The 13,455-nt window shown below is 51.0% G+C and overlaps 1 protein-coding gene across 2 annotated transcripts in view; it reads right to left on the bottom strand.

Moving 5' to 3' along the window:
* The window catches only part of SIM2 (single-minded family bHLH transcription factor 2), a 49,995-nt gene that overhangs the window by 34,769 nt on the left and 1,771 nt on the right, over positions 1–13,455 (bottom strand). For both annotated transcript variants that reach the window (XR_001918492.1, XM_018052772.1), the window contains exons 2-3: positions 5,976–6,058; positions 2,873–2,962 (exon numbers count right to left, since the gene is read on the bottom strand). Coding sequence is in view for 1 of the 2 variants with exons in the window: in XM_018052772.1 (XP_017908261.1) it covers positions 2,873–2,962; positions 5,976–6,058 (173 nt within the window). In the remaining variant the exon portion in view is untranslated. The remainder of the gene's footprint in view (positions 1–2,872; positions 2,963–5,975; positions 6,059–13,455) is intronic.

Below are 13,455 nucleotides of genomic sequence, written 5' to 3'. Positions count from 1 at the left end.
AAAGGTGCAAACATTTTTTTAAAGAGAAGTTGGGTGTTTGACATTCTTTTCAATACCTTATTTTACTATTTAAGAAGACATAAAAAAATACACTTTGTGATTCGGTCTAGATTTCCTTCTGCAGAGTTAATCGTGAACAGGAGGTAGATTTGAGGGGAAAGTTTGTTGTTGCTTATTTAAACAGTTCACCATGAAACACTCCCCAGACGTCTCCGGGAAAGTGTTTTTGTAGCTGGAGGCTGACACTGGGATAGTCCCGCCAGGAGATCAGAAAAAAATCAGCCAGGCTCAGAGATGGTCAGTTTGACTTACTTGAAAAGGACACTTCTCTGGGCAACGTTCAGACAAAAGGCATCTCTACAGCTTTCTTGGAAAATGGTAGTGTGTAACTCCCTCCCCTTTCAAAATTATGATATACAAACTTTTACGTCTGCATTAGGACTGAGAGGAAATATAGTTTAAATTGTGATTCTGATTAGATATCCATTTGTGGCATTTATCATGAACACGAGCTATATATGTTACCTAGCCAGTATTTTGGTCATTTTTAATTATCATGTTCAAAAGCAATCATTTTTATTTCCCACATGAAAAGAGAAAAATGACAGAAGGATATAAGATGCCAGACAGAACAGCCTGATGGAATGAACTGGAATGCCCTGGTATGCACACAGAGCCTTATGATGTGTCAGGACATTTCCCATGACTAAGTATCCCTAATACATGCTCACCAAAGGATGCTAATTGAAGCCCAGTTCTAGCTGTGATACTGCTTGGCTTCTGTGTAGCTCCCTATAGTTTATAAATCACACAAGATGGGCCTTTGGTATGATTTTCACCTTGATTCTAAAGAAGCAGCACAGTAGGCGTTACTTTCTTATTTAAATTATGGTTCAGAGAGATCAACTGCCAACCCTTATCACACAATGAAAACCATAAAACTAAATCCATTTCCTTTTTTGCTTTGGCTGCTAGGGAGCTCAGATCTGAATTTAATGTTCAGTTAAAGTGATTCCACCCACTTTAAAGTATATTTGGCCAGTCATTTTTAAAGTATGCGAAATGGGTGGGGGTGGGAGGGAGGTTCAAGGGGGAGGTGACATGTATACTTATGGCTGATTCACATTATACGAAAAAATCAGCACAACACTGTAAAGCAATTATTCTCCAATTAAAAGTAAATTTTAAAAAAGTATGCGAAACGTTTTGTCTTGTTTGTGACATTATTACAAGGCTAATCAAAAGTTATTATAAGTTACATTTAAAAAGTTAAGAAATCTGATCAAGGGCACTCAGCCACAGATCAAGTCAGGAGTAAAAACCAGGCTGGGTCCAACTAAAGGGTCTTAAATAACTCTAACCATTCAGAGATTAATAAGGTGAAAATTCAGAGAATAACAACCCTGGAAAAGATAAAAAGATAAAACTTCGTATTTCCGATAGTGTTTCCCATTCTGCTGCTGCTGCTGCTGCTGCGTCGCTTCGGTCGTTTCCCATTCTACCAGAACACTAATCCCATGAGTCACATAGGTGAAAGAGTCAAGCCTTATTAAATCTTATCTGGGAGGCCCGGCATCATAAAAGAAGAGAAGAGGAAGAGAACAGAAAATACTGGACAATTTTAATATGTGATTCATTTTAGAAGACTCTGCAGAAGAAATACACAGGCACAGAAACCCCCTTGGACCTGGGTAAGGATGTACATCCACTGGGAAAGAAGGTTGTAAACAAATGGAAAGTTTAAGAAACATCTTGGCAGAAGAAAAAAAAAGAATATACCAGATGCAGGTTTCCAAATTGGTAATTCTGTTTTTCAATGAGAAAACTCAAGCCACTTTAATTGGCATGTTTTACTTTGGCTTAACTACAGGAGAGTGGTGCAACACAGATTATTCATCTGCCTCCTGGGAGCCTATTTCCTGTATCTAATTAATTCTGGTGTGTCTTCATTTGTAATGAAAAAAAGCACTCCGATCACTCACAATGTAAAGAAACATTTAGCCCCTACATGTATTAAACAGTGTGACTCTTAGAACCATGATCCAGGCTTGTTAAATCAGAAATGTGAATGGGCAACCATCAGTAGACTCCCCCGCCGTCCAGACTGGCCACAGCAGCCAAAATCCTCCACCAAACCCAGACAGCAGCCAAAATCCTCCACCAAACCCTTGGCTTGACGGGATAGATAAAAACCGAGTGCCCCTCTCTCCTCTAGGGAATGACCTCCTTTTTAGAAGAGAGCTCCAGGAAAATCGGTAATATTCAAATGTTCTAAAGAAACCAGGACCTTGCTGTGCAAAAAAAAACAGTAGTAAACTGAGTTTTATGAGTTTCTATCACAAGCATATAAAATGCTTTACTGAAACGACCACTGAACTGGAAAAACTCAGGAAAAATTACTCTGAATTCCATGTGAACACTCATAAATCTACCCCCCTTTTCTCTCTCCCCAAAGCACATTCTGCATAAAATCCATGTTCTACATCAGCTTGCCTCTCTCTTTCATAGCAACTCACAATACCACATGTAGACCATCAAGCGTGCCCTGAAAAATCTCCCTTTGTGAAGTTCTTGTTAGTGGCAGAGAGCTTTACAGTATAAGCAGAGTCCAGGCTAACAGACAAAGCTGACTGTTGCAAAGATATTACTAGGCATTAGCCCCAAAGGAAAAAGAAAGTGGAAAAGTGAAATGTAACACGGAGAAGAAAAACCTAGCCTGTCGGCGGGGAAAAAAAAAAGAACGATTTTGCAATTTTGGATTAGGTTCATACACAAAAGCAGACTCTTGGACAGACTCATTTTCAAGGCTGTCAAGATCCGCCAACGCTTAATTTATTATTTTAATTGTACATAAAAATTAGATGATACCCACCTGGGACAAGCCTAAATGTACAGAAGCTGTTTCCGAAATATACATGATTTTGCCATCAGACGCTACCACAAAAACAAATCCATCCAAAGTCTGTAAAAGAAAAAGCATCAGGGTAAGAGACTATAGATGTTAAGAGTTAAAGCTGGTCATCATACGGTCACTGGGATGGAGCAATGTATAAAATATTATAATCAATGTATATGGTTAAATGTAAAAACGGAGTCCTGGAGCCGTGAGACAGACGTTAGGTTTCGTTCCCCAGCCAGGCTCTCAAATACTTTCAAAGGACTTTAAAAAGTCTTACATCTACATCAGAAAAATCATGCAAAACATTTGAGAATTCCTATCAAGCTCAGTTTAAACGTAGTAGCTTTATTGTTGGGGTTATTTTAGCACTTAGCACAAATCCGGAGTTGTATGGTACTTAGGGGAAAATCTACCACTGTATAGACCATTTTATGTCATAATTGGCAGCCGTTTAAACCACTAGAACATATGCTTTATTTGCCACAATTTTCTAGTTATCCCTAAGTACCATTTGAATAATAAATTCTGAACACTCCCACTCCTCAGAAAATAAAAGAAAATACCCGGTTATTTTTAACAGACTATGTCTACAGAATTAATTATTTAGAATTTGCAAGAGATCAAACGACCTTTGCAAAATTCAGGGAGAAGAAGGATCAATTTCTGAACAATTAAAACCACCCAAAGGATATTCTGATTTTCGCCAAAGCTGGCTAGCCCTCAAAAAAATAAAGTAAAATTATAAGACGTAATTAAGTCAAATGAAAGGTAATGATTGCATTTATGTGTGGCAAGGATAAAGGGACTAAATTATTTTTGAAAAAGGAAACTGCATTTTATTTACCCATTCATATTTTAGATCCAGAACCAAAGAAAAGCAATAAAGTTGGTGAGAGACCCATAGAACCCACAACGTCGCCCCCATAAAAAATATTCCAAATTAATTTCTGGCCACAAATTCTATTTTTACAGCATGTAATTGAAACCAGATTACCTTTGGTTTTTCTAAATCCGCCCCCTCTTTGGAGTGGGGGGTGCCTAAAAAAGAATGTAGAAGTGAAACTTGAAAGATATCCTTACATTCTGCTGTCTCAAATACAATTTTGCTGCAAAAACGTCTTTGCCAACTGAACTATCATAGCTTTCCTTGTGTTGAGGTTGAAATCAACACCTTGATCAGGAGCCCGACTTTCATGTTTCTAAATCAGGTACGAAATATTTTACCAACTAAACTCCTTTTCAAAGATATGAACTAGCAATTTCTAAAGTCATCACCATGTTGGCCCATTTTGCATGCTTAACTCCAAAATCATGAAAGAGATATATGAGATGAAATAATAGCGGCTGTATGTGGAAAAGAAAAAAAGTTGTATGATAATTAAATTCTGAACGTTGCCAGTAGTAGCTTAAAAAATAATACTCTTAATGGAAAATGTTGGTTCTGCCTTCAGAGCTGCAAATGACCTAATGCGTTTGCATGTATATTAACTGCAAAGCCGCCCATCCGCAGACACACTCCGGAATTAAATAAATGTACAGTGGAGAAACTTGGGGGCTTTGACTTTGCCGCCAGGTTTTCAGTGGCGCTCCTTGGCACTTAGTTGTTCCTGATATTAGTGTCACTTGTAATACGAAGGAGCATCAAGCACGCAAAATACCCCGCGCGGCGCCGGACGTGAGCTTGGGGGCAGCGCGCAGGGCGCGGGAAGGGCTCCAACAGCGCCATTCCCGGGCGGGCTCGCGCACCGCTGGCTCTCTGTTGGAAAAGCCTCGGGTTTCAAACATATCCCGGAGCTTCTCTTCCCCAGCGCGTGGATTTAAAAAAAAAAAAAAAGAAATCACACTAGGGCATCTGGGGGCAAAAGAGTTTTGAACAGATCTGCTTTTTCGAAGCGCGGACCCAAGTCCCCGAGTTTCGAAGCCAACTTTTTTTTTCTTTTTTAAGAAAACAGAAAATAGAAGGAGGAAATGCAAAATAGCTCTCGGTAGGCATTTTTCGGTGGCAGAGACAAATGACGGGAGGGGGGAATGAATCGGGTCGTTGATGAGGCTCTGTAAAGGGCATTTGAAAGACTCCGAGACACCAGGACTTGCTGTCCCCACCTAGCGCCAGCCCCGGACTTGGAAGTGGCCTGTCGTGCGCCCGGTTACTCCGCCGCGGCCCCAGACACCGCGGGAGGGAAACCCGAGGTCAGGGCGGTTTAACAGCCCCCGCCTGAATGGCTGCGGGCTGGGGCGATAAGCGGCGGACCACAGACCAGGTCAGGGCTTCCTCGGTGAGCCAGGGGCGCCGCACCATGTCCTGAGCTGCCCCCACTTAAGAGCTGGACCACTCGGGTGGAACAAGGCTCCGCCCGGTGTGGTGTGACCTCAGGCCTGCGGCTTAACCTTTCTGTGCCTCGACTTCTTCCTCTGAAAAAAAAATGCAGTTAAAAATAGAACACACTTCTAAGAGAAGAGATGATACAGTAGATTTAGAATAGAATCTGGGCCCAGCAGTGAACCGGCCCTCTGCCATCAACTGCTGAGATTCAGTTATGGATGCTGTCTCCACTGCAACTTCAAACACACACCCAAGCATCAAGCACTTCATTGCTCCCTCTCTCTGGCTTGGAGTGTCCTTGGGCCTTGCTTCTCTGGCTCCAGCGCCTGGCTGGGTGTCAGGCACAGACCAAGTGCTCCGAAACAGTGTGCTGAGGAAAGTCAGGCTGTAGAGGACTTCACCCTTCCCCTAGGTCTCAAGGGCTACAGAGTCCTGGGGACAGGAGTTGAAAGCAGGCTAGATGTGGGGTTCGTGGGGGGCCAACCCGAGGTTGCACTGGCTGTGCAGAATCCACATGGGGCCCTGGCGTCCCCCTCCCCAGAAGAGGAGTCATGGGGAGTCTGTTGGCCCAAAGTCTGATCGTTGTTGACCTCTTCAGCCTGGGGGTTGGTCAATGGACCCTCCAGAGGTTCCGTGAGAAGGGGACTCCCCCCAAGACTGGCAAGGCAGTCGGAAGGGAGTCCCCATGGGGTGCAGGGCCTTGGGTGGCACAGCGCTTCTCCTCCCCCTCCCCCTGCATGGCGACCCCACTACCTGCAGCAAGTGCGATCCCAGCTCCTTGGCGACACTGTCCAGGGGCCCCGCGCGGCTGGGCTGTCCCCACGCGTCTCCTAAACCTGGACGGGAACCAAAGCAAACCGGTAAACAGCAGCACCCAGCCAGTGACCTCCGCCCCCAGTCACCCCTTCCTTGGCTTTCGATCAAAAAGAAAAAAGGGCAGAGGAGAAATTCCCACAGAGGCCTCCAGGTCCAAGGCCGCCTGGCCCGTATCGTAGGCAGCTCCTCTGGGTCGCCCGCCGGCTCACCGCTCTGAAATTGCCGTTTTATTTAACATGCCACAAGGTAATCTAATCTGCTTTGAAATCGGCCATCCTCGTATCCAAAGAGGGATATGGATTCGACCAGTAAATATTACCCCCCAAAGGTACCCCCTCTCTCCCTCCCCTGCGAAGCTGGCACCTACGTATTTTCCCAAAGACAGAGCGGCCCACACTTAGCCCTGGCCATCTTAGAGGTGGCTTTTCTGTTCTTTTTTTTTTTTTAATCTTTTTCAATCTCCTGGAATCCTCCCAACTCCCTGACTTTTTAGCACCCCCCTCACAGGCCCCAGAAGCACTGACCTTCTTCCAATCCAGGAGCCCCAACCTGGAAAGGGGTTCCCTGAGGGCTTCCCCAAGGTGAACTCCTAACTCACCAGCAGCTGGGGCGCGGGGGATGGACCGAGGGCCGGGAGGGCGGTGTATACACTAGACAGTAACTGGGAGGTGTTTGTCACACAATCGGGGTCTCATAGCCCCTCCGCTTCTTAACTGTCCCCCAAAGCCTCCGGTGGCTCCCCACCACCTCCAGGAAGGCCACTGGTGTTGCAGAAAGTGCACCAGGGGAAAGGCAGCCCTGCTCAGCAGAATATCCCTCGAATGCCCTCGGCTCAGCCGCTGTGATTCCGGGGGCTCCCAGGCTTTCTCTGCAGGAAGCAGGAAATCCCAGTGAGATTGCACCGCTAAGTGCCAGCTCAGAGGGACCCACAAGCCGCTCCCTGGAGCCTTTCCTGCCGGCAGCCTGGCCTGAAACCCTCCAGCGATCCCCGAGGCTGGCGCTGGTGCCAGTGCTACGTGGCGAAAGCCGGTCACCGCTGTCCTAGCACCTTGCTCCCTCCCACCCGGGCTGCGACCCTACACAGTGAGCTGGGGTCTTGCCTCCGGGTCAGAGGGCGTCCCCTTCCTCCAGGGCAGACCAGCTCCCTGGCTGCAGCTCCCGGGAGTGTGGGGCCCAACCCGGGGCCAGAGCAAACCCGAGGACCACTCCCAGGACAGTCCCCCCTCCCCCCAGTGGCAGTGGCGAGCAGGCACCTGGGTCTCCCCACTGTCCCTGCGGGGCACCAGGAGCACTGCAGCTTCTGGAACTTTCAATCCCAGCGGGTGGAAAACGCGCCCCCCCCCCCCCAGTGCCTGGGTGCCACACTTGGAGGTTTATCCTGGTCTCCCTATAAGGAATTGGTTCATTTCCGCATCTCCCAAATACCATCACCACTCCCACCCCACTCCCCAGACCCCACCTCAGAGTGGAATGGAGGTGTCTCTTTAACCTCAGGAAACCACTGTCCACCCGACCCCCAAAGGTGACCGCGGTGACCACAGTACAGGGCCATCAGTAGGGCTTTCCTCCCCAACACCTGAGAGCCTGCTGGAAACCAGAAATGGAAAGAACAAAAATTTGAAGTCCCCGGAGGCCTGAATGAAGAAAAAAGTGTAATGAGGGTCCAGGAATTCTGATGTCCGCCAGTCGGCAAACGCAGCTGCTAAACTGTCCTTTAGCCCACTCCTGGTCCCGTCCCCCGGTCTGGGCCAGGCCACCTCTGCCTGGCTCTCTGTGGACAGTGGGCATAGTCCGTGACCCTCACTCCTCAGAAGGCCTGGGTCTGAGAGACCTGGGGAAATCTGCATCTTTGGGAATGACCCCCCCACACCAGACTTCCTGGGTCTCCCCAAAGCCTTCCAGCCTCACACACCAAAGTGCACTGGCTACACAGGCCACCTTTTTGTGTAATTCAAATAGCTGGATACATCAGGAGAGCCTGTCCTCTTATTATAACGTTTCCTACGACTTCTCGATTTCTCCACACCTCTGCTTTGCAAGAGGAGATTTGGACCTGGCATGAGTGGGGTGGGGGGTGGGAGGCTCTCCTCGAACTTCCCTGCCCCCAGGCCACCTCACAGGGTGATGGGGCTGCCAGCTCTTCCATTAGAAACCGCTGTGCGCGAGGCCTTTTCCCTGGGCCCATAAAAATCTACTTTGGGCTGGATGCAGAGACTAAAGAAGGTAGGGTTTGTAACCAAAAAAAGAAATCATCTTGTTACCGTAAAGCCATATATACTCCTGAAAAAGTGAGCTGCTGGATACATGGTCCTTATTTGGACCTGACAAAAAGCTTCGTTTGTTAGAAAAATGAGGGAAGGGTGTAAGAAAAGGCTGGGCTGAGCTCCTCCTGCACCCCCGCCCTGGGTTTATGTCGTTTGGCGGTCTGTCTTGCCTGATTCTGGGAAATCCCTGCAACCATACTAATGACTGGAGCAAATGGGGTTCCCAACCTGGCCTGTGGTTTCCAGCCAGGGTTTGGGGTCCTACATGTGTGCCCTACATGTGTTGGCAGCGGGGGGCACTGACTGATGCTGGGAATCTAGATGGCTAGGCCATTTGGGGGAGTGATCAGCCATGAGATCACAGGAAAAGGGAGACAGGTATCCCCTTTCTCCCTCTGCCTCCAAAGGTCTGTGGGTGACCTTGTACCCGCACTCAGCGGGCTATTTGGTTTCAACCCTGCCAGGCCCAGCCGGCCAGTGTTAGTCATTAGTCGCTCAGTCTTGTATGACTCTGTGGCCCCATGGACTGCAGCCTGCCAGGCTCCTCTGTCCATGGGATTTCCCAGGCAAGAATACTAAAGCGGGTTGCCATTTCCTTCTCCAGGGGATCTTCCCCATCCAGGGATCGAACCCAGGTATCCTGCATCTCAGGCAGATTTTTTTTTTTTTTTAACCATCTGAGCCACTTGGGAAGCCCACCACAGAAGCTACCTAAAAATGGTCTCTCCTCTCTGGGTGCTCAGGTAGTCAGTCAACATACAGTTTTTGAAAGAGCACCGGCTGTGCCTGGGTGCAGGTCATAGACCATAAACATCAGATTACATAAATAAGTCAATTCCTTGCTGAGGGGGGAGACTGGAGGGGTTCCCTCCCTGAGGGATCGGGTCTCATCCTCTCAGATGAAGGGACACACATGTGGAGACCCAAAGGAGGCAGCTGGGTCTGCTCCTCTGGACCCAGGAGCAGAACCCACTGTATCCAGTGACGAATGGGTCCAGACTTGGATAAGAACTTCCTGACCGATGGTGATTCTCACAGTTCCCCCAGCGCAACCTTGGGTACCGAAAATGGGGGTGATTCAGTTCTTTTCCAGCCTTGGAATGGTTCGTTGTCATGGGGCTCCCTGAAAATCCAGGCCCTAGAACTCTCTTCCAAACCAACAGCTGCACAGTGGAGGAGAGTGAGTACTGAGGGGAGCAGTTGGTAGAGATGTCCCAACGGAGCCTGGCTCTGGGTTGGGGTAGGGGAAGGGGAGGTTCCAGCCTGTCCTACTTGGCCAAGAGTCAGCGTTGCACCTCGTTCAGACCACTGACAACTGGAAGAGACCAGCGACCTTGGACCTTGTCGTCTGACGCTTACACCTTGAAGGATGGGGTGGGTGAGGCCTCCTGGCCAGCGCATGCCCCGCCAGGCTTCCGGGTGCGCACCCCGGAGCACCCCCAGCCAGTCTAGAGCACTGGTCAACCCCCCAGAGGTGAATCTGAGCGCCCCCAACTACCAGGGCCCTGCATCTCTGGGTTCCCATCACCACTGCCGGACTCTTCTGCTCTGTGAGCCTCCTCTCCCAGACCTGGTGCAGAGCCTGGCAGACTTCCAAGTAGGGATCGAGAGAGAGGATTGTAAAAACCCACTTTCATCTAAAAAAATGTTTACTTAAAAAAAAAAACAAAACACCCTACATTATTTCGGGCTGCGGTAGAGAAAGGCCTTGGATCTGTGACCCCAGGTTGGTTTAGGGCGTGTTTCTCCTTACCGAAGCCTCTAAATCAAAGTGTTTCCATCCCCATCAACTGTTTCTAGGACGGCCCCCACCCCAACCCTCCCCTTGGCACTCAGGTGTGTCGCGGCGGGGGCGGGCAGGAAAGGTTCTGCCTCAACCCAAACCCAGACAAATCCGGCCACTGGAATAACACAGGCCTCCAACCCCACTTAACTGTGCGTGACAAGCTCGCTTCTCTGGAGTAAAAGGTTGTCACCTGTGCTGTGGTCCCTGCCTCTCTCGCGTGCCCACACCTGTCTGGGGTCTTGGGAGGGCTGGCAGTGGGAGGAGGGGCTCTGTTCTCTCCCCATAACCAGCCTGTTTCCAGCTCCGCTCCTCAACTGGGGACGTGAAGCCAGTCTCTTCAGCAAGAGCTTTCTGGACAAGTGTCCAGAAGGAGGCCACCCTCTGGGAACCCCAGCTCCCAGGAAGGGGGCCTAACCCTGGTGACTGGCCATCCCCCGAGCTTTCCCAGCTCTGACCCCAGCCTCCCCAGGCCCAGCACGGATCACCAGATGGCGGAATAATTTTGTATTACAGCCTGGCGTGGTCACACGCAGTGATGGCCCACCCAAGGTGCTTCTGTGTTTCCAAAGCCGCCCCCCTTCCCCTGAAGGGAAGGGCACAGTGACAACAGGCCAGGTAGACCCTGTGCCCTGGGAGCACCCAGCCTTCCCACCCACGTTAACCCACTAAGCTCTCCATTCTGAGTCCCTGCCAAAGCCAGCTTGGCTCCCTTGCCCTCTTGCCTGCCCATCTACCTCACTTCTCAGCTTGCAGTTAAAGGGGAAGAGCTGGTGGGGATCCCGAAAACCACTCCTCTTCCAACTCCAGGCGGTGGGTCTCAGAAGTCTGCCCAGTAGGTCCGACAGCATTCAAGCCGCACCTGGCTGGGGTTGGGGGAAGGCAGCGAGCTCATGGGAAGGACGCAGACTGGAGGAGAAACACCATCAATATCCACCTGCTCCAGCCTGCCTCCTCACACCCCTTCCCAGGAAACTTGTTCAGCCATGGAGTTGCTGATGGGCCCATTTTACAGACAAGAAGACCAAGGCCCAGCGGGGCAGCCTGACAGCGCCAAGCTTGTGCCAGCTGTCTGGGCTGCCAGCACCGTCCAGCTTGCAACCTGGCCTCCCCTGGGGGTGTCCACCTGGCTCCAGTCGCCTCTCCCTGTCCCCATGCTGGGGCATCTCTTTCTCTCCTTTCACCCGGCGGTCTCAGGATGAACAGAGCTGAGGCCCGGCAGCCTCTCCAGCACTGGCCTCCCTGCCCTCGGCGGGCACCGCCTGCCTGGTCCTCGCCAGGTGAAACGGGATCTGGGGAAAGGCCCGTCCCGCTCTAGCCTCAATTTCCTCAAATGCAAAGCGTTAGTCTGAGGATCCCCGTGGTTCCTTCAGCCTGTGCTATTCATGTGCTAACTCTCTTAGTCCTAACGTAGTCTCTAGATTCCTCTTCACCCGGGATCCCGCCTGCTCCCAGGCCACCCAACAGCGAGGGTGTTTCCGTATCTTTCCATTTGCCCTGAGACCCGGAGCAGATCCTGGAGCTCCCACCTCGTCACAGGACTGGGGTGGTCCTGAAATCTCACTGAAGCCCGCCTCGAGACCCCTCGCGGTTCCACCAGCCCCTATCCCAACCCCGTACCACCTCCCGGCGGTCCCTCCCGAACAGGTCAAATCAATTTCGGGTGCTACTTCCGAACTCCCAGCCCTTCTGAGCTACCGGAGAGGGGAACCAGTCATTTTGCACAATTGAGGTCTTTCTAAACTTGTCCTTTTCTCTGCCCTAGGCACCTTTCCAGTCCCAGACTCACTTGGGGTTGGGAGGGGGGTATTGTCGCCCCCAGAACAGCAGGGCCCAGGTCTCTAAGCCCAGGGAGGAGTCCCCCAGGCTGCTGCCCACCAGACAGGCCAGGACCCCCAGCATCATCCCTGCAGGAGCGCTGGGATAGACCACCTTCTGCTCCCTGTTTTGGATGGACTGGGACCCCCCCATAGATCCAGTACTATTTACCAAACTCTAGGACCAAACTGCAATCCCCGACCCCTCCTGGAGTTCCAATCTGGATGGTCCCCGCCCCCACCTCCAGGAGACGCACAGATCACTAGGAACAAAACACTGGGGCCTGTGCTCAGGGGCCAGACCGCAGCCCACCCATCCCCGCAGCCAGCTCTGTGCTCAGTCGTCTCAATCCTGTCCAACTCTTCTGTGACCCCATGGACTGCAGCCCGCCAGGCTCCTCTGTCCATAGGATCTTCCCCGGCAAGAATGCTGGAGTGGGTTGCCATGCCCTCCTCCAGGGGATCTTCCCAACCTGAGGGATCAAAGCCGGGTCTCCCGCATTGGCAGGCGCGTTCTTTATCTCGTTCAGCCTCAGGGCCAAGAAATTCTGGGCCCCAAGGCCTGGAGACTTGCTTCCCAGAGCTGAAACCTGCAGCCTCAGTTGAAGTACTTGCAGCAGCAGTCCACCCACCAGTTCCCAATTTGTAAGCTGCTTTCCTGGAAATCGCCAAACAACGAATGGCCTGCAAGTTAGCCTTTCTCCGGACCTCTAACTCAGTTCTGACTTGCTTAAAAATCATTTAATCTTGGGACAGGAGAGGAGGCTTCCGTCCTGTCCGGACTCCGCACCTGCTTTGTAGCATGTGGATTACTGACCGGCTCACTGTGGCAAACCAGTTGCCATCCCTCCTCCCTGGGTTGGAAAGAGACTCGGCTTTTCAAAACCTAATTCTCCTCTAACTTTCACTGAAACTTCAGCAGGAGAGCAATCATCTCTGCTTCGGTGGAAGATCGACAAGATGAGCGATCACTACCCACCGGCCACTGAAGCTCCCAAAGGGAGGAGTCGAGTTGAGTTGGGGGCCTCTGGGGGGCGGGTGGAGTTGGTGGGAAAGGAAAAGAACTTTCCCTTCTAGGAGCTTGGGGTTCTGGCGGTCAGGTCACGGGCTCCTGATCCTGGGAGAAACGCGCCAGTCGGCTGCCCGGTGCAGCTGGAAGGCACAGGGTGCCCGCCAGCAGGGACAGGCCACCGCTTCCAGTCCTCTGGGCTCTGCGTCCTGCGTGGTGCTGGGCTCCAAGCCACCCACTGCGGAGCCGGAGGACAGGCCCTCCGCACTCCACCCAGAAGGCGGTGTGAAAGGCAGCTTAAGACCCAGAGACGATGCCAAACAGCAGGCTCAGGGGCACCCACCATACAAAGGTCGGGTTTACCCTCTTCAGGTCGATCACCTGGCCTGGAACCGCCTTAACGGAGGTGCTCTTTGCTGGAGGGACACCTGTCGGGACGCTGCTGCGATTCTTCCCTGTGCCCTGTGGCCGAAGGCGTCTCCCTAGTCCCGGCGGAGCTCTTGGGACACCGAGGCCTGCAGGTCTCCGTGGGGGTTGTGCCCCT

The sequence above is a fragment of the Capra hircus genome, chromosome 1, assembly GCF_001704415.2.
Source record: "Capra hircus breed San Clemente chromosome 1, ASM170441v1, whole genome shotgun sequence".
Classification (NCBI taxonomy): domain Eukaryota; kingdom Metazoa; phylum Chordata; class Mammalia; order Artiodactyla; family Bovidae; genus Capra; species Capra hircus.
This window is presented reverse-complemented; position numbering and strand designations above follow the sequence as displayed.